The following is a 19101-nucleotide window of genomic DNA, read 5'->3' as shown; positions in this document are numbered from 1 at the left end:
GTTTGAGTGTACGTCACAGGGATTAGATCAGTGGTGGTTTCTGTGGTGTGCTGAGGTCTTCACCTTCATGAGTGAGATGCTGAGAGAATCATGGCAGTTCCTCAGCAGAGACTCACATTCAGAGAGGGACTTGTTATCGAGTGCAATTCCATTGATCTGTAGCGGACAAAAACACAAGGTCAGGACAAATGCCGGCAACCACGACCCGCCTCCACGGACAACATGATATACAGATGGTGGAGCGGAATAAATAACTGCTTTCTCTAAATTTGACACTGCCAGAAGCTATTCAGTGTGGCAGCTGTATCGTTGTTATATCATTTCCTGATAGTATAAAATGGTAACATGCACAAGTTTCCTGCACGCTAACTAACAAAACTGTATACAAAGAAGGTAAGTTTACAGCGTGCCCTTCAAAGCATGAGTATATGTGCATACTTGGAACTGGTGTGTTCTTTAATTAAACACAACATGTCCGTGGACAGTAGAGGGCGCCAGCAGCAGCTCTCTCTGCATTAAATGTGCATCGCTTCTTGTCAGTGTAAGTTAAACTTAAATTCTGGGCAGCATACTCACAGCTAGCAGTCTATCCCCAACAGTAAGAGCACAGTCTCTGGCAGCTGGACTGCCTGGAGCCAAAGTGGCTACAAACACACCACTTTCCAGTCCTATGCCGCTGTCTGAGAGGCAGGACAGAAAAAAGAACCAGGAATCAGTTTACATGTCATGTTAATTGTCTGTCTTTCAAATATATAATCACCTATTTATAACAAAAACATCAAATACACAGCTGAAAGTTCAATCATAGCATTTGCAGCACTAAATAACATTAATAACTACTGTTATTTGGTGTGCTGGAACATCATTAGTCGCATGTTAACAGCAGCATTTAAATGGCAACGTTCATTTCCTGTTTGAAGCCGACCTTTGTGTCCCGCCAGGTTGATCTGGATCGGAGTGATGATCCGTCCCCCGAGTGACTTCCTTCTGCGAACCACCATATTGATCACGCCCTCGCCGCTCAGCACTGCTTTGATTACCTGCTTCCTGTCCTTATTGGTCAGGTCCACATCGTTAATTTTCAACAACCAATCGTTCACCCTGCACAGAGAGAACAGAGGGACAGTTCAGTTAATTAAATTCTCCAAAATAAAATGAGGGCATGAATAAAATGTAGGACTGAATGTTGAGGTTTAAAAAGTGTCAAGTATCAAAAGGCTGATAATTATCACTCAAGAGATAACCAGCACTAAAAAAAATGTACTTTATTTACTGAGGGGGCAAAGCAGCGAGACATTTACCTTAATCTTCCTTCAGCAATACTTCCTTTATCCACCTTACTGACAAATATGCCACAATCTCCTGGTAAATAAGGATCATTTACCCCTTCAGCAATATCAAACCCAAGTGCTTTCAAATCCATATCCTGAATAAGACAAAACATAATCAATTCAGTTACAGTTTCACAGTACAAGAAGTGAATTAGTGAATGTACATTTGAGAAGTGGTTCTTACTCTGTGCTTCTCAAACTCCACAACTTCCGTCTCCCACTCCATTGAGTCTGTGTCGATGGCTGAATCATGTGAACTGTGAGCCATGAGCTGACGGAACCTCGCTTCCTTTTCCAGCTGGTCCTCCATCTTTTCTCTGCAGGAAACATAAAATGTGTAGTAAGTACAGTCACCTTTAGAAGAGCTCTGAACTTTGCTCAGTCAGTGGCATAATTCATCCACTGGGTGGCACAAAAGATCCAGTACAAGAATCGACTTTTTGGAACCCCAAAACAAGAAGAGCACAGGCTTGGCGCTCTTCTTGCAGAAACTTACTGAATAGCATTCAAGTTTTTAACCTGAAAATAGTGCAGGAGACAGAATCAGCATGGCAAGAAGGTGCAGAGGAGTGACTCACTTTAGTTCTTTGAGTTCCCGCGCAGCATCGTTCTTTTGTTTCCTCGTGTCATCCAGATTCCTCAGAGCATCTGCCAGATCACTCACGGCTCTGTCCCTCTCTCGCCTCAGGTTGTCACACAGCGTGCTGACACACATTTTCATAAGGCGTCACAACAAAATGTAAACAAATCTATTTTTGGCTTCACTTGACAACACAAATCTAACCTACTTCCGCACAACAAACGCAGACTTTTGGACCCGCTCCTTACCGTATGCTCTCCCGCTCTGCCACGATCTTGTCCCTCTCCTGAAAGGCCCAGTCGCGCCGACACTTGGCTACCTCGGCCTCTTGCAGGGCCTCCTTCAGCTCCTGAGAGATGGCCTCGTACTGCTTCCTCAGCATGTCGATCTCCTTGTTGGCTCGTTCCATGTCCAGAGTGGCAGAGTCTTGTTTCTGGGGGAGTTGAAGGAAAAGCACAGTGATGGAGCTCGGTGTAGGGCTGTACAAACGATATGGGCAGCAAAGAGCTTTTAATCTAACATTGTGCTTGTCCCTGCAACAAATATTTGAGTCACTTGAAGGTGTGTTCATACTGACATTAGCACTGCATTAAAATGCAGTGTCCTCATGAAGTTCAATGAGACCACAGCATTAGCTCAGCAGGTGTTCTGATGCACACAGAAATAACATAAAATAAAATAAATAAAAAAAACAGCTGTTTGACAAGAAGTTGAACCTGGGCACACAGTGTGAACATCATCAGCAACTTGCCACATTTGCAAATCAAATACATGCAAACATACATTCCCAGTGGATTGTTTTGTAAGATGAAGGGTTTACTTCTTCTTTTTAGCTTGCAGTCATTGTCCACAGTAACTCTGCAGCCAGTAAAATCTTGTTTTATTAGCTGTAACAGCCGCTGTGCTGTGTTAAGGCGTGTGTTACACCGTCAGACCCACTGATGTTTTGGATCATTTATAGTTCTCTTGCTTGTAGCAATACATCCACATCCCTTACTAATGCAGTCTGAAGGCTAAATAAAGATCCTTTTACATGGTGAGTTCAGAAAACTGTGCCGTTTCTGAGAAAAATTAGAAAACCCTCAACTTAACTGACCTCAAGATGGACTTTCTCATCATGTTAAACCATAAACATCTCCAATAAACTGTGCAAACTTAAAAGCTTCTGCTCATGCAGTCTTGTAAAGGTAGTTTGAGGCGTAGCAGTCATAGATTGGATTAGGCAGTGTGGTTTGAAGTGGGTCAGATATAGGATATTAAGTGTATGTCTCTGGTGTATCTGCAGCACATACTCTCTCCGTCTCTAAATAACCGTTCAGCAGAGAGACTGCCAAGTGCAGTGAGACCATTAATTAAGTCCATCACTAAATTGATTCCATTAGACTTTACTGTGCCCTTGTTTGGCTTAATTATCCATTTCTGATGCAGTGCAGTTTTCTTGTGCACTTCAAAGTCAGAGAGCCTTCTCTCTGTAATTGCTGGTAATTTCCTAATGCAGGACTCTCATCACTCTCATTGCAATTAATCTGACAATCACATTGAAACAGTGTGACGGGTGATGCGCACGTTTCTCAAAGGATTCAATGTGTGGGAATCCGCCAGCTGCTGGAAAAAAAAACATTTATTACTACTATACGAGATGGGATGAAGGGATTATTGTCAGAGGAATAAATCAATCCCTCCACTTGTAAAGATAAATCTCCCGTCTGTCTGGCTACCTGTCTGGCCTGGTAATACTCTCGCAGCAGCTGGTCCCTCTGGATGATGGCCTCCGTCCTCTCCTTGCGGGCCACGTCCCTCTCCTCGCGCACCGTCTCGATGTCCTTGCAGGCCTGGCTCAGCTCCTTCTGGGCCTCGGCCTTGTCCTTCACCTCGTGGCAGTATCTCTCCAGCAGCTCGTTCTTCTCGCAGATGGCCCGGTCCCTGTCCACCAGCGCTGAGGCCAGCTCCTTCATATCACACAAACACGTGTCACAAGTGGATGATAGAGATCAACAGCGAGTGAATGCTCATAACATGCTGAATTTTCTGTCTCACTCTGATCCATGAAGAGTGTTTATTTTTGATGTCTAAAGCACTTTTTTTACATGAGGATTCATTTTGTATGATTCTTCTACTCATCTGCCTTTGGACTGTTTCTCATGCAGCTGTGACACTTTTTGGGAGATCAATAAAATCTGCTCTTATAGAATAAATTGTGTTACTACCACAAACTTCCTATTAGGTGAAGAACTGAGAATTACAGACTTTCCCTTCTTAAAGAACCCTTTCTTTTTTCTTTTACCGATGATGACACATGATTACTTTTTGGACTAAAGAAGTTCTGGGTGTTGCCAAAATAAATGAGGACAGCAGCTAAAATCAGCTTAACTATAGTTAATACATTTGGAGCGCCGTCATTCTCCATCAACTTACTTAAATTTAACGTGTTTTACAGATACAATTCAACAAGTCCATGATCCAGACAGGAGTCTGTTCTCCCAGCCCTTAATGTTTAAACCTAATTTAACTCTTACCTGTCGGAGAGCCTCCAGCTCCTCGTTGGCCACCCGTCTCTCTGAGGAAGTGTTCTTTAGCTTCGCCTCTGCCATCTCCAGCCCGGTCTGAAGCCGGTCCACCTCTTTTATCACCTGGTCCCGCTCGCTCATGATCAGGCGGTACTCGCTGATCACTGAGTCCCGCTCCTCCTTGTACTTCTCGCAGTCTTTCACCGCTTTGAGCTGCTGGGTCTTCAGCCGCGTCGCCTCTGACTGCAGCCGGTCCATCTCTCGCTGCAGCTCCTTGTTCTGGGCCGCGGCCTTGGACAGTTCCTGCTGCGTGTTGTCAAACCTGCACCACATGTGGAATGTAGCAGGTTTTTACTGCTCTCTCTGAATTTCCATCCTCAGCAGACTGATATATATACAAATATAATAAAAACACAGACAGGCAAAAACAACAAGTGACCATGCTCACAATCTAAGCATCATAAAGAAAAAAATACATTGAGAGGTGTCTGGCCATCTGCAAAGCTTCATCTGCCTTGGATTAAGAATATTTAAGCACACTGCAGATTTGACCTTGACCTTAAACTCAAGCACTGAGTTTGTAGCAACGCTTGCAGCCGCTGCTGTTAATCATTAGACTTTTTACAGCTGCTGGGGCTGGGGCTTTAGTGCGGCTGGTTTCACCTTCTTATAGACGAGGAGTACTGCTGCTGATAGTGGATGGCGGCGTCTCTCTGCTTCAGCAGCATGTCCAGCTGTTTCTGCAGCCGGTGGTTCTCCTCCTCAGCCTGGTCCAGGCGACTCAGGTCCGCGTTGTGACCGGCCGTCTTCTCGTTGTAGCGCTTCCTCAGGGCCTCGTAGTCGCCCTTCATGGCCTCCAGCTTGTCCACTGCCGTGTCATAAAGCTTGTTGAGGACATCAGATGAGCCCTCTCTCATCACCTGGAAATGACATCATTCAGGTGCCTCGCTAAATTAGAGGAGTGCAATGGGACTGCCAGTTTCATCTATTTGTGGTGCATTTAAATAAGGAAAACAGGGATGCTGACAAACAATCTCATGAACCAAGTGCTTCGATATAATTATATAAAGACAAGATTTTTTTTTTTTTACATCTACAATTCAGGTTAATTATAATGTAATAATGAAGTCTTAAATATAGGTTAACAGCACAGAAAAGTAACTTCATCACTTAAGTAATCGACTTAAGATTTAGACTCAACTGTATGCTGAGGCAGCAGGTCTGATCAGGAGTTAAGGCCAAACTCTGCATAACTTACAGCTTTACTTTATGGACAAACACAACAGAAACCGTGGTGCATCACTGGTGCTTCTGCTTTCAGAAAAGTTAAGACTGCCTGCAACTCTGTTTCTTGTTGAGTTTTGTAATGTTTGTAAAACAAAGCGCTTTCACGCCCAAACCCATTTGGTGCAGTTCATACAGGTTCTGGTGCATCTTGCCTGTTTGGTTTGGATCGTTTTAGTCTGCTATGATAACTGGTCCAGACCAGAGTTCAAATGACAAACAACTGCACCAAGACCAGTTGAAAAAGGGGGTCTCGATCTTCCAGTCAGACTCGGATGCAGTTATTTTGTGTGTTAACGTAAAGTGAACAGGACTGTGTGACAGTAGCAGATATGCTCATGTAAATTCATGTGCTGATCATGAGAACTGTCACTCAGACAGACTGTCGCATGTCATAAAGACCTAACTCTCATAATGTTTCCTGTCTGCCTCCACACTGACACACTAGCAGCTAAAAGGTAAAAAACAAAGCGAAAATGTAGACAAAAAAATAATCCAAGAAACAGAAAGCAAGACAGACATAATTATGCAAGATAACTTTAGCCACCATGGTCGTACAAGTGCATCAGCTCATGAGTGCAGGACTTCGCTTGATACAGAAAGTGAAAGTGATTCTGTCTCACTCCAGACCAGCCAGGTAGGCCTACGTCTAACATAAATCCTACATATGCACACACATCCTTCCAGATAGAGACACATGGCCATTTTTTCCTTTTTCTAGTGAACTGCTACAGTACACAAGTAGTAAAACTAGAGGACAAACCAAGACGTGTTTCTCAAAAGAGAAAGAGCAGCATGTAGTTTGTCACAGGCATCTAACAACTACACTCTAAAGGTCGGCTGCGGACTGACATCACTGAGCTAATTTGTTTCCTAATCTGACTGACGCTGATCATCAGTTTACATAATGATGACATGAGCGTGAGTACAGTGAGGCATGTATCTTTGCTATCAAAGAGCAATGCAAGACATCCCCCACTGTTACGTAAGCTGCTGCAAACATTTAATGATCTGACCTTCTGACTGAATGTCGGACGGAGGAACAGTAAAAGACGCAGGTTAAGTCATTTGTCTCATTTGAAAGAACGTTTTGATTGATGGAGACAAGCTTGTCTGACCCCCTTTCTCTGAGTGAGCAATGGTCAGCGAGACAGAACTACATTGATTTCTGTCTCAAATGTCAAGATCCAAACGATTGAATCTCAAGGGTAGCTGGAGATGGGAATGAGTGCATCTGTATGTTGCTGTGTAAGAACAACTGTCACGGACTGTCAGCTCCACAGGTACCTGCTGGTGCAGCATCCTCATGTCAGCCACCTCCCTCTGGTCGTCGTCGTGCAGCCTCCTCAGCTCCTCGCAGGCCTGCTTCACGTGGTTGTGCTCCCGGACCAGCTGGATGTTGTCCTGCCTCACCGCCTCCAGCTCGTCTTTCAGCTGGGCGTGCTCGCTCGCCAGACGGCTGTGCAGCGTACTGAGGAGACACCACAGCAAGCACCATCAGACCGTGGGCGCTGCCAGCCATGTTTAAAATCAGCATCATAGCACTTGTAGCCAAGAAAAAAGTATGACTAGTTCCTTTGAGTCACAGACCGACAAACACTCAGTTAATGATTATTTAGCAAATAATATGATGATTGATTTAGATTTGTTAACTCCACATAAAACCAAGTTGGCTTTGCTGTGTAAAACATAAATAAAACTAATTGTGATAATGTGTTAATCATTTTTAAAATGTACTCAACTGAAAACTAGTAGTAGTGTAAAATAAAATAGTGTTTGAACTCATCAGCTTGCAAATGCAGCAAAACCTTTCAAACAAATTGGGACAGGAGCAACAAAAGACTGGGAAAGTTGTGGAACGCTCCAAAAACACCTGTTTGGATCATTCCACAGGTAAACAGGTTGATTGGTACCAGGTGATAGTATCATGATTGGGTATGAAAGGAAGGCTCAGTGGTTCACAAGCGAGGATGGAGCGAGGTTCACCACTTTGTGAACACAGGATTGCATAAAGGAGGTTACTACATGGGCTCAGGAATGCTTCGTAAAGCCATTGTCTGTAAACACTTTACATTTGCAAATGATTGCATTCACACAGCGTCCTTCTTTGGAATCAGGGTTTTTCAAGAAAAATGTCCATCACAAGTTCCCAGAACGTGAGGTGAAGTCTTCATGTTGCCAAAACCTCAAAACATTAAAATTACAGTGACACAAAAACAGCGAAAAGCAGCAAATCCTTTCATTAGAGAAGCTGGAAACAGAGATGATTTGGCATTTTGGTTGATAAACTACTTAAATGATTAACTGATTATGAAAATTGCTGCTGATTACTGTAATTTCCTTTCAATCAACTCATCATTCCAGCATTACTTAGGAATAACACCCCACAATTTCTACAAATTAATGGACAGGGTTTTACACTCCTGTGGCTTCTGTACATATGGCTTATTTTTAGATGTGCCCCACTCAAGCCCAAGCTTCTTTTTTTTTACCTTATATAAAAAAAAAAAAAACCAAATTAATAAATTAAAAATCAAACACAGGCGCAAACTGTTACCAAGTTCGAGCTCACTCACAGGTTGCTGCAGAGCTTTTTGTAGCCTAAAGGAACTTTCTCATGGACTCTGATAAGCAAAACTCTTCTTTTCAGGTATTAATGCCACTACAGAGACGCTAATTAGTTTTATGCTGATATTAACAGATGAAAAAGCCTCTTACGTAATACTGCTTAGCTGGACACAGCACAGACATGAATTACTATTAGGATCAATACAATCCTCCATGATTACTGAGAACTAATGCTAGCCTACGTGTTAAGTGACTTATTGATCTCAGTGCAATGTGATTTCCCATCCAGAGAGGTTGGTGTTTAGTTAAAATGGATAAGTGCAGAAGCAGACAGGACAGTAATGAATAAAGACTCTCTCTGATGTGCAAACAGGGTTCAGAAGGAGAGGCTTAAACGTGGTAATAATCCTTCATGCGCCTGTTTGCATTGGGGACAGATGTTAGTTCCCTACACTTTGGAGACAGTATGGCCTCAGTGAATCACACAAATGGACCACGCACCCCCCCCCCCCCCCCCCCCCCTCCTTCATGTCAACTCGGCAGAGCTTATTTCACGGGACAACAAATGCTCTGTTCATAGCATTATCCTCATGGCACAGATGCCGTGCCATGCACACAGGATTCAGATGATGATGATTACAGAGCCATGCTTTGGCATGAACTCTTTAAGGGCATTGCTTATAGAGGAGTAATTCAGCCTCTGCTCTCAACCTTTGGTCCGAAAAGACGACTCAGGATTTATGCTGCTAAGAAGACAATAAAAACTTTAAAAAAACCAAAACAAAACATGAAATTAAATTGATGAAGGGTTACAAGAATATTTTCAAGGCTTAACTCATCAGGACTGGTATGAAGGCTTCATCCCTATTACTTTCACAGAAATAAAATCTGTTCTATGCAATCTGCTGCGAATATGTCAGAGAGGGAACTGAAAACCAGCTAAAACCCTGCAGGCGGAGCGCAAATGCATACAGCACAAATGCGGCGGCTGTTAAAAAATTTACAAAGGCCCTGTAGTAGGCTCTTCCACTCACTGGTAGAAGTCTGCTTTCTTCACAGCCTCCTCGCACCTCTTCAGGGTGGTGCTGTGCTGGTTCTGCAGGGACTGCAGGTCTGCCATCGCCTTCATGCACTGCAGCTTCAGACGCTCGTAGTCATGACCTGCTTTTGAGTTTGGTCTGTTTCACAGAGAGGGAGGAAGGCAGACAAAATTGAGTTTTAAGACGCCACATGGGAGGATGAGAGAAGCAAGAGCGAGATAAACATCACAAACTTTGTGCTTACGGGAACACGAGGGAAGAGGGGCATCATAAAAATTGCATGCTTACCCCTTGTTTTACAGACTTGAGCATATTTTAAAACAATTTTGCGTCACGTATGACCTTAACTCACTTGTTTTTTTGTTGCTTTCAAAGGCTGAACAAGGCAAAATGCCTCTATTCACAGAGTGCAAGTATACACGGGATCACTGCCCTTTTCTGCAAATGTTTGTTTTGGAAAACAGGCGCTGGGGTGCACGAGACCAGCACAGTACCTGCAGTCATCGAAGGTGGTTCCGGGCGAAGAGAGGGCCAGACGCTTACGGAGCTCGTCCCTCTCGCGGGTCACATGTCGCAGCTGGAACAGGACCGTCTCCATCTTCTCGTTCACCTGGTGGCTGTCCATTTGGACGGGCGGGGGGGAGGAGGCTTGACCGGGCGTACCTGTGCGAGTCAGCATGTCACTGGTGGCATGTGCCGTTCACAAAGCTCAGACGATGGGGGCATTAGCGCAGCTCCGCCGATTTCTTTAAAGTTTCAATTTCTCTGAAGTCTTAAAAAGTGTAACTGACATGTGCGAACTCAACTTTTTACTGAAAACTTAGATTAAAAAGACAAAATGGAAAAAGATTGATTGTGTTTTTGGTTAAATGTGTCCAATAAACATGACGTTTGAGAAAAATAAAACATGAAAACACGAAGACGAAAGACTTGCACTCGCAAAACTCAAGAATCTGAACTCACTTAGTCTGAATACTGACCAATCGTACGCAAGAGCTCATTGTTGCAGCTACTAGACCAAAAATCTACACATTCATTTCTAATACGTGACAAGAAAACGGCATTTTAATCATTGCTCAAATTTGAGAGGCCACAATCAGTTTAATATTCTACTTCATTATTTATCGACCTCGCTGTTGTACTCATTAACCGCAGTTTTTGGGAATATGTCATGCAGGAATCCCCCCGCTGATACAAATCAAAGTTCTGTTTCCCTTTCAGTGGCATGAACCAGTCAAGTCCTATGACTGAATGAAACAGGTCTGTGTGTGTGTGTGTGTGTGTGTGTGTGTGTGTGTGTGTGTGTGTCTGTGTGTGTGTGTGTGTGTGTGTGTGTGTGTGTGTAGACGGCTTCTAAATCCTTCTCACATCTGTGTAATCACTTGCATGTGCTTAGAGTCTAAACAAGCAGCAACCAATGACTGACTATTAGTTGATGAATATTATCTTTCGAGTGTTGCTAAGGTTGGTTCCTCTGTACATAGAAGATCATATATATATATCTACACCTGTCACCTGAACACCACCGTGAGCGCCACACTCACCTAAGCTGCTGAGGGAGCTGCTGCTTTCTGAGTCTGACGGCATGGTGGACAAGATGCTGTAAGTGGACCCTGCGAGGCGAACAAAACATTAAAGTCAGCTGTGAGCGTACTCGACCGTGTCTGCATTACAGTAAGATGATTATCTGCGGCATTGTGCGCGACATCAAGGCTCTGTGGCTTAGGTTACATTCAGGGGCCTTTACTGAAAAAAAGGCCAGCTGGAGACATAATAAGGTGGGACTTTCCCCAACTTGGGATGACGGGCCTGTGGGCTGACAGCAGAGTGTGGCTAATTATCAGTTGGGCAGGGAGCTTGAATACTGACTAGCCAGGGCCCCAAAGAGGCTGCAGCCTCAGAGCTTCTCCTTTTATCTCCTCTGACAACATCACACAGTCCCCCCCTGTGAAAGCCCCTTCTTTTATAGCCTACAGTGATTCATAATTAACTGTACAGAGAGGAAGCCTCAGTGCAGCACTCGAGGTATTACGGAGAAGATTGTGTTACTTGAAAAAGCAAAGTTAAAGTAACTCTAAGAATCTGTGGGAACAATTGTTTTCAATTGGTGGAACTATTGATTATTTTCAGGATTAATCTTTGTGAAGAATTTTAACGTGTTTATCTTTCATATCATTCTGATGACAAAAGCTCTTGAAAAAAACAAGAAATTTGATGATTGTGTTAAAAACTGAGGCAGCTCAGAGGTCGATCCTGCTCGTGGGCACCAAAGTCAGAGCCAGGGCTAGAATGGATGTTCTTGCAGATATATGGATGTCATTTAGAAACAGTGTAGGACAACAAGAAAATGAGTGAAAAAAGTAAAAAATGGCAATGATTATTACCTCAACTAAAAGGTGATAATATCAAACTTGACGTTTTCTCAGGCGAACAGCGCAAAACCCAAAGTTACGTTAGATTTGATCAGCTGCTGATTAATTCTCCTATGGCTGGATTGGTTTATTAATCAATTCATCGTTTCAGTTCTAACAGTGTCACCATTACATCGTTTGTTCGCTGCAGAGTACTGACAGCTTTATTCTTCAACTGCAACATGCTCTGTTCTTTAAAAAATAAATAGATGTTTTTAATGTTAAGGGTTCATGCAAAAAAGACAGACTATCAATTGATGTATTATTATCAGATTTGCGCCTGAGTGTCAAATATCAATATCAGCATCAAGTATCCAGCATCAACTGGCCTATAGTTTCAAATTTACATGCATATAGTAGATAATCTCTATATCTCTAAACAGCGAAACTCATCAGTCACAATATTGCAGGACAAGGTGAAGTCATGTTTATCCATCAACAGAAAAACAGCAAATCCTCTTATTTGGCAGGTGAAACCAGCAAATGTTTCATTGACTTAAACAATTAACAGATTGCCAAAAATGTTGTTTACTCTTCTTAAAATGAAACCTCCATGCATAAGTGTGTCAGGAGAAAAAAGGACTTTTAATGGTGCTTAATGTTTAGCAGAGTCTTGTTCAACCAGCCAGCAGAGCACATTTGCTGAGCTCTAACTCGGCCGTGGGATGAGCAGCTTATAGCTGGGTTAAATCAGCAACTTCCACCCCTGATGTAAAGTCTAGCTCTCGGCTCGGAGCGGGAGCATGACAAACGGTTCTATTTACCCACGTCTCAGTACTCTAAATCAATCCCTGGCTGGCTGAGTTCCCACTAGCTAAAGGAGACTATGAGTTTGATTAAGACTGGAAGGAGCCCAGCTAACATGGCTCACCCCTCTTTTTCCCAGCAAAGGACTGAAAGAGAGGAAAAAAAAAAAAAGACTGATGTGCCTCAGGAACCGTGGCATCCCATGGATCAAGCTCTCTTTGTTCTCGCTCTAGCTTAAGTTTCCCATGACTCTGTTTGAGCGGAGGGTCTCTCAATGGGCAAGGTTCACTGTGTCATAGCGCACTCACTTTTCTGCTCCGTGGAAGTCATGTGACCTGGACCTCGCTGCGGGTCTGACCCTCACCACCCAAGTATCTCATTTGGGTTGATCTCTTTTTTTTTTAAGTCTGAAAACAGGCTCACGTTCCTCCACAGATCTGATACTTCTAAATATGATCTGCAGGTGAAAAGCTGCTTCTTATAGTGTACAAGTCCATAAGATCACGTTGTCTTATTCACTTATGCAACAGGTCCAGGAAGTGACTTGGTAATAGCACTGAGGAAGTCATAAATAACACATTCATCAGGCAAGATAATTCAACTGATATCTGTGGATTTGTCGACATTTTTTGCATGTTCAAGCAAAGATAATCAAGCATCCAGTGTTAAAATTGTGAGGTCATGTGCCGTGAAAATCTGTGAATGACTGTAATGATGAAACAGGACTTTTTCGCAGCAGGCAGAAAGCACAGGTGCTATTAATAACATTAACTTTTTATCCGAGACAAGGCACCGAGCCGGCGTGCAGAATTCAGCCATCATTAATTCTGTTATTTACACTCGTGCTTTTCCTGCTGTAACTGGAAAAAGGCCTATTAGACAGCCTCAGCGTTTTATGGCAGTTTATCACATTTCATGCAGCTCCCTCTGCAGCCACTGTAAGCTTCTGGGTAAGGTCACACATGCATGAACTCGCATCCGACGGCGAAGCAAATTCACATCTTCGGCTCTGGTGAAATTTGATACGAATTTCGCCTCGGCTGCCGACGGTCATCCGCCTGCATTCACGCACGTGTCACCGCGCCCTTATACAACTTTTTTCCCCCCACATGCAGTTACACTCCAACAACACCAATCACTTCAGTTCCTCTTTTATAATTATTAGACTGATTGCAATTAACTTTGGTTCGGACATTCATGCTTCATGGTGCCCAAAATGGATCTGGTGCCATGTTGGCATTTGTGATTCAGAGTGAAACGTCTCACCAATGACCGTGCAGTTTGTTGCAGACATTACTGTCCTTGTGAACTTCAGCATTATAGACTCAAAGTTGCTAGCCTGGCTGCAGACCTTTGATTTGTTATGTAAAGAAATACGCTCCACGATATAAAGCCTGATGAGGCTGAATCATGGGTATGAATCAGCTTGAAAAAAGGTTTTAGTCCTGCAACAAAACGCTGACTCGTGTCTGTGGTAATACCTAAAGTCTGCTGGAACAAAAGAGGAAACTTCCCCACTTCACAGGCAGAAGATCACGAATGGAAGAAATTCTAAAGAAAACATATCCTACAATCAAAGCTCCAGTCTTATTTTGCAGTTGCACAGCACGGCCGATTGAACACGTCAGCCACGATACACGCCCATATGATACGCTGCCATCGTGTTATTGTTCTTCAGAAAAGGTTAGAACAATCTGTAAACAAAAGGTCTCTACTGTCAAGCCCTGAAGCTGCGGTTATATAAAACTACAGAGTTCTTGTTTTTATTAAAAAACCAAACACACAAGCCTTCAGGGGCACACACCTTTTAAACTACCGCACAGTCACATCACAACGACATTCTTGCAGCTCGTTGATCATTTCAATCTGCTGCTTTCTGCATCTCTGTTGTTGACATTAGACTGCCTGCTGGGGTCAAATAACGACGCGCTCCCTCGTTAACCTTGTTTTGATTTCAAAGATGATCTAGCTGCCTCACCCTCTGGGACTGTGGGTGACTGGGGAGCAGCTCAATCAGGCCGCTGACATCGGCTGCAACAAGCTAACGCTTCGGCTGGGGAAAGGCCCGTCTTGTGGCTGCGCAGTGGAGGAACCTGTCTGCCCAGTAGCAAAAAGCAGCTCAGCCCATTTGTGTCCTGTGTGACTACCAAAAGAAAGCTGCAGACTACTCAGACCAGCCCAGAACACGTTCGTGCACAAACCTCTTCAGCAGCAGGAAGCTTAACAGTGCTCGCTTTCAGACTCAGTGCACGTTTGTGAAGTGCGGCGCAAAAATGAAAAAGCTTAGGAAAAGGGGCTCATCTGCGGCTTCAGTTCTCTTATAAATAATGAGGGCAGAGTAAAATGCATAATTAACACCTCACCATTCAGCTCACTGAGTATGAAACGATAGCTGATGGCGAACAATGTAACCAGCAATGCAAATGTTGCTTTTGAAATGCGAAGGTGCAGCAGGGGTGCTGAGTAAGAACCATGCGCCACTGCCGCTGCTGAATATCATGTATATACTGTATGCTACATATGAATGGGGGATTTAGAGCTCAAAGTGACACATTTTGGGACATAAATCATCACCTGGCGGGCTTACGCTGAATTTGATGATGCATTTATTACCATCATAAAGACAGTATTTCTGCAGGATTTAGCTGCAAGTGGGAAAAACATATTTAGAGGAAAAGGTGGTAAATTTATGTGAGAAAACAGGACAAACTGACTCATATCACACCGACTGTTCTGCAGAGTAAATGCATCCCAAAATAATGAGACAGGAGGCTGATGTATGTGCCACGTTTATCATCTCATACATGTTTATGTTAAGTGTAAACTCTCCAGACCATTTACATGTTACAGCAGAATAAGACTTAAATGCACAGCTTGTTAATCTCTGTGGATATTCCCTTAAAAGGTTTTGATCGTGTAGAAAATGTTAGATGCGTCCTGCTGAAATAGACCATAAATAGCTACAAAAACATGAATTAAAATGTTTGCTGATTTTTCATTTTCTCTATTTTGTTGTGAACTGCATATCTCAGGATTTGGCATTCGGGCAAAATAGGACATTAGAGGTGAAACGATTAATCGGTCAATCAACCAATAGAACATTAAGCAGAAAATAATAAGTAGCCTAATCAATAATGAAAATTGTCATTAGTCGCAGCTCTACAAGCAATCTGAAGACATCAACTCGGGTTGTGAGATTCGTGATGGACATATTCTAATCAATGAAAAAAGGGTCATTTACAGACTGATTGGTAATGAAAACAGTTGTCAGTTGCAGTCGTACCAGGACGCAAATGAAACTTCTTCATTCTCCCGCACATCACATTACTCTGCTGTGTGCATGGACACACATTTAATTCTTCACTCATTCATTTAACTTTGACAGTGGGTTATTGATTCTCACACACTCTCACTCACACACACACACACACACTCACACTCACACAGAGGCAGCCATGCTGTCATTACATCGATTGTTGGAGCCTTTTGGGGTCCATTAAATGCTTTCACAAAGGGGCTAGCAGGCTGTGCTTTTAGTGACATGGCAAAGGAAACAAGCACAGTAGTGTGAGTGTAAATAAGCATCAGGTCACATGATTGTGTAGCCCCCCCCCCCCTCTCTCTCTCTGTTTATTCTTGCCCAAAGGAAAAGTCATGCCCTTCATCAAACTGTCATATGGTCAATACCCCAAATGTTGGATAGATCATGCTCAGAGCAGGATCGAAAACAGGTTGGATTATAAGCAAACTAAACAACACAAGTGCCCCACAAAGCCCCCCCCCCCCTATAATAAAGCTATAGGAGCTTCCAAACTTCATTGTTATGAGCAGATATTTCCTCATGGTTTGACCCAGCAGCTTCTTACCCGTTGTGTGATCCACCGGTCCGGTGCCGTTGAGCAGCGCGGAGTGCAGGTGAGGGTGCGTCTGCTCCAGGGCCGTGCAAAACTCCGCGAAATGGTCTCTGTCCTTCCCGAGCAGTATCTTCAGGAGGTGGTCCACTTTCTCCGAGCTGGAGGAGCAGTTGTGTCCCAGCTCGAAGCGTTCCGACTGGCTGAGGGTCCCGCAGTGAGCCAGCACGTCCACCACTCGGTCCGCATCTGTTATCGACTCCACCAAGTTCTGGTAACATTTCTCCAACAACTCTTTATGCTTGGGCTCCATCTCTTCGGCGTTTAAAAGCAAAAGCCAGCCCGCGTCTTCGTCTCTCCGTGCGGTCAACTTCACTCCGCACTACTGCGGCGACTCCCCGAAACTCTCCCGCTCGGCCCAGTCGGGACGGTTTTCAACCCGAACTGAAGGATACACAAGAAGTAGCCATATTTGTTGCCCAAGGCTGTTGACTGCGCGAAGATGAGAACACATTTTCCCCCGACCGCCGCTTCGTGCTTCCCGGAAAAAAAGCCGCGTCTGCCTCTTTAAGCTCCGCTCCGCGTACGTTACGGAGACGCTCTCGGCCACAAACCAACTTCTTTCGACATGTTGAAAAGTGTGAAAAACTCCTGAAACAACCCTCTCTGTCAGACTACTAACTCCGCCATGTCTCACCGCTCAAGCAGCTGTAGCTCTGTGCCAATCATATTTCCGTGCAATGGACATTTAAGGTAAAGGTGGGCGGGGCTTCGCCCGTGGACGCACCTGGCTCCCCGCCGCTGAGGGGCCCATTAAGAAAAATATAACAACATTGAAGAGTCACCGAATGGTCTTCTAGGACGTTATGGAGGGTTTGTGGTGTTCAGTCACCGATAAAAAGTAAAAGGACTGGTAATGTAGTAAAATGGCCACTATGAGAAGTGGTGGAAAGTAACGAAGTACATTTACTCAAATACTGTGCTGAACTACAATTTTAACTGTTTCCGTTTTACATTATGCTAACTACTCCACTACATTCTGGAGGTAAATACTGTACTTTTTATTCCACTACATTTATTTTTAGTTACTTTTTTTTACTTTGAAGGTTCAGATGAAGAATACAAAACATAATCAACAATTAATGACATAGATGAATAACAATAAAACTTTTATTGAACCTTTGGTGAAATTCACAGTAGTTAAAAATAAGTTCCATGTTTACTGGCTGGTAGACATAATGTACATATTATCATCAATAATGTTTTTAGTTACTGGGACATTAAATTACTAATGTACCGAGTCCTCCTAAACACACCATCAACCCCTAGGAAACTTTCCCAAATACCAAAATAAAGGTCTTCAAATTTAAAAGTAAAATCCTTAGTTTCTAATTATTTGGATTTATGGAGTCCAGATCACTGTCAAGTTAAACTTCTTTGAATTTGCTGGTCTAATGCTGTTAACCTTTTTACACTGCCAGGAATAAAAGGATAAAATTGTGGTGGAGTAATGGTGAATCTTTTTATTTTCATTTTATTTAACTGGCTTAAAATTAAGAAACAAACAACAACATTCAATGTTGTTCAATCAATCAATGGGATATAATCAATGGGATCAATGCTCCTAATGGGATATTTATATAACTCTTGCGGTATTCCAGGTATTGGTGTACCAGTGGTTTGTAAGTTGATCTTGTCCTTTAATATATGTGTTTATGTGATAACATGTCACATAGGTGGTATTTGTATTGTGGAAGACAATGGTTCCCAACCAAGGCTCACAACACCCTTTCAAGATCTGAAAGGCAAATGTTGTTTTTGACTTTTTGTATTTGCTGTTTTTTTTTCTTGCAAAATACAGAATTTTTACCTCTGCAGGCCCCTAAAATCCTTTATGATGGAGCCATCTGTTTACTACTGGTTGAAAGAAGTTAGGTTTCTTAATGATCATAAAATAACTTTCTATTGAATGACATTCATAACATATAGAAGGTACTTATAGAGACATTTTGTGTATATTGGTTATTGTTAACATGCATGTTAAAGCCATCCCTTTTTAGAGCAGATTGTATATCTCCAGGTCGTATAGTTGCTGCTCCTCATCTGGATTGTCCCCTGACACATCTGCCCCGCTCTTTGAGCTTTCTTCTGCTCCACATAATCCATCAGATCTCAAAGGAGGCAGACGCCATGTAAGACTGATATCCTCAAGAAACAAATTATCTAAAAGCAGACAATGAAATCATATGTAGGGATTATCTATATGTGCTTACAGCTGTACTGTAGACATGTTGGATGTTGAAATCTACTTTGACCGCATTTAACATAATTGCTGACAGTACTCTGTATTACTGAGGGGCTTCAGCGTGTTGCCTTTATGAGGATTGTGACTCTCATCTGGAGGTAGCTGGAGCGCACAGGGCCTGTCTTTAAAGCTTAATACGGCACACAGTGTGCCTATACATTTCCCCACTTAAGTTTAGCACAGCTTTAACAATGTAAGTGGTTATATAACAACTCGACTAATTTCTTTTTCCTGCAGGGAAAATCCACTTGGCGCACGCAGAATGTTTAGGAATTATGTAAATTCCTAAAACTATCGCTGTAGACTGAAACAGGAGGCGCTTACGCTCTTAAAAGTTCAAACTCACACTGTTTGCAGTGGAAACCTTTTCATAAACTAATATGTTGTCTTTCAGCAGATAGTCTGCAGCTCTTCTTCAAAGCCTATTCACATGGACGTATGCTGACTGCACACGCAAATAAAAGGAACAGGTTGGAC

General features: G+C 43.0%; 1 protein-coding gene across 3 annotated transcripts in view; it reads right to left on the bottom strand.

Annotated features, from left to right (window-relative positions):
- The window catches only part of LOC121624491 (disks large homolog 5-like), a 33091-nt gene extending 16081 nt beyond the window's left edge, over positions 1-17010 (bottom strand). Inside the window, exons 1-15 of one of the 3 annotated variants that reach the window (XM_041962165.1) lie at positions 16335-17010; positions 10855-10923; positions 9805-9973; positions 9305-9448; positions 6990-7173; positions 5082-5338; positions 4428-4740; positions 3630-3860; positions 2160-2344; positions 1910-2035; positions 1516-1648; positions 1302-1426; positions 926-1101; positions 577-680; positions 64-156 (exon numbers count right to left, since the gene is read on the bottom strand). In XM_041962165.1, coding sequence (XP_041818099.1) covers positions 64-156; positions 577-680; positions 926-1101; positions 1302-1426; positions 1516-1648; positions 1910-2035; positions 2160-2344; positions 3630-3860; positions 4428-4740; positions 5082-5338; positions 6990-7173; positions 9305-9448; positions 9805-9973; positions 10855-10923; positions 16335-16632 — 2607 coding nt within the window. In that variant the 5' untranslated portion in view covers positions 16633-17010. The remainder of the gene's footprint in view (positions 1-63; positions 157-576; positions 681-925; positions 1102-1301; positions 1427-1515; positions 1649-1909; positions 2036-2159; positions 2345-3629; positions 3861-4427; positions 4741-5081; positions 5339-6989; positions 7174-9304; positions 9449-9804; positions 9974-10854; positions 10924-16334) is intronic. The other 2 variants (XM_041962167.1, XM_041962168.1) reach the window with 2 other exon arrangements.
- Positions 17011-19101: the final 2091 nt, after the last annotated feature.

This window comes from Chelmon rostratus, chromosome 21 (genome assembly GCF_017976325.1).
Source record: "Chelmon rostratus isolate fCheRos1 chromosome 21, fCheRos1.pri, whole genome shotgun sequence".
In the NCBI taxonomy this organism is placed as follows: Eukaryota; Metazoa; Chordata; class Actinopteri; order Chaetodontiformes; family Chaetodontidae; genus Chelmon; species Chelmon rostratus.
Note: the sequence above shows the minus strand (reverse complement) of the source record. Positions and strands in the feature narration are given on the sequence as shown.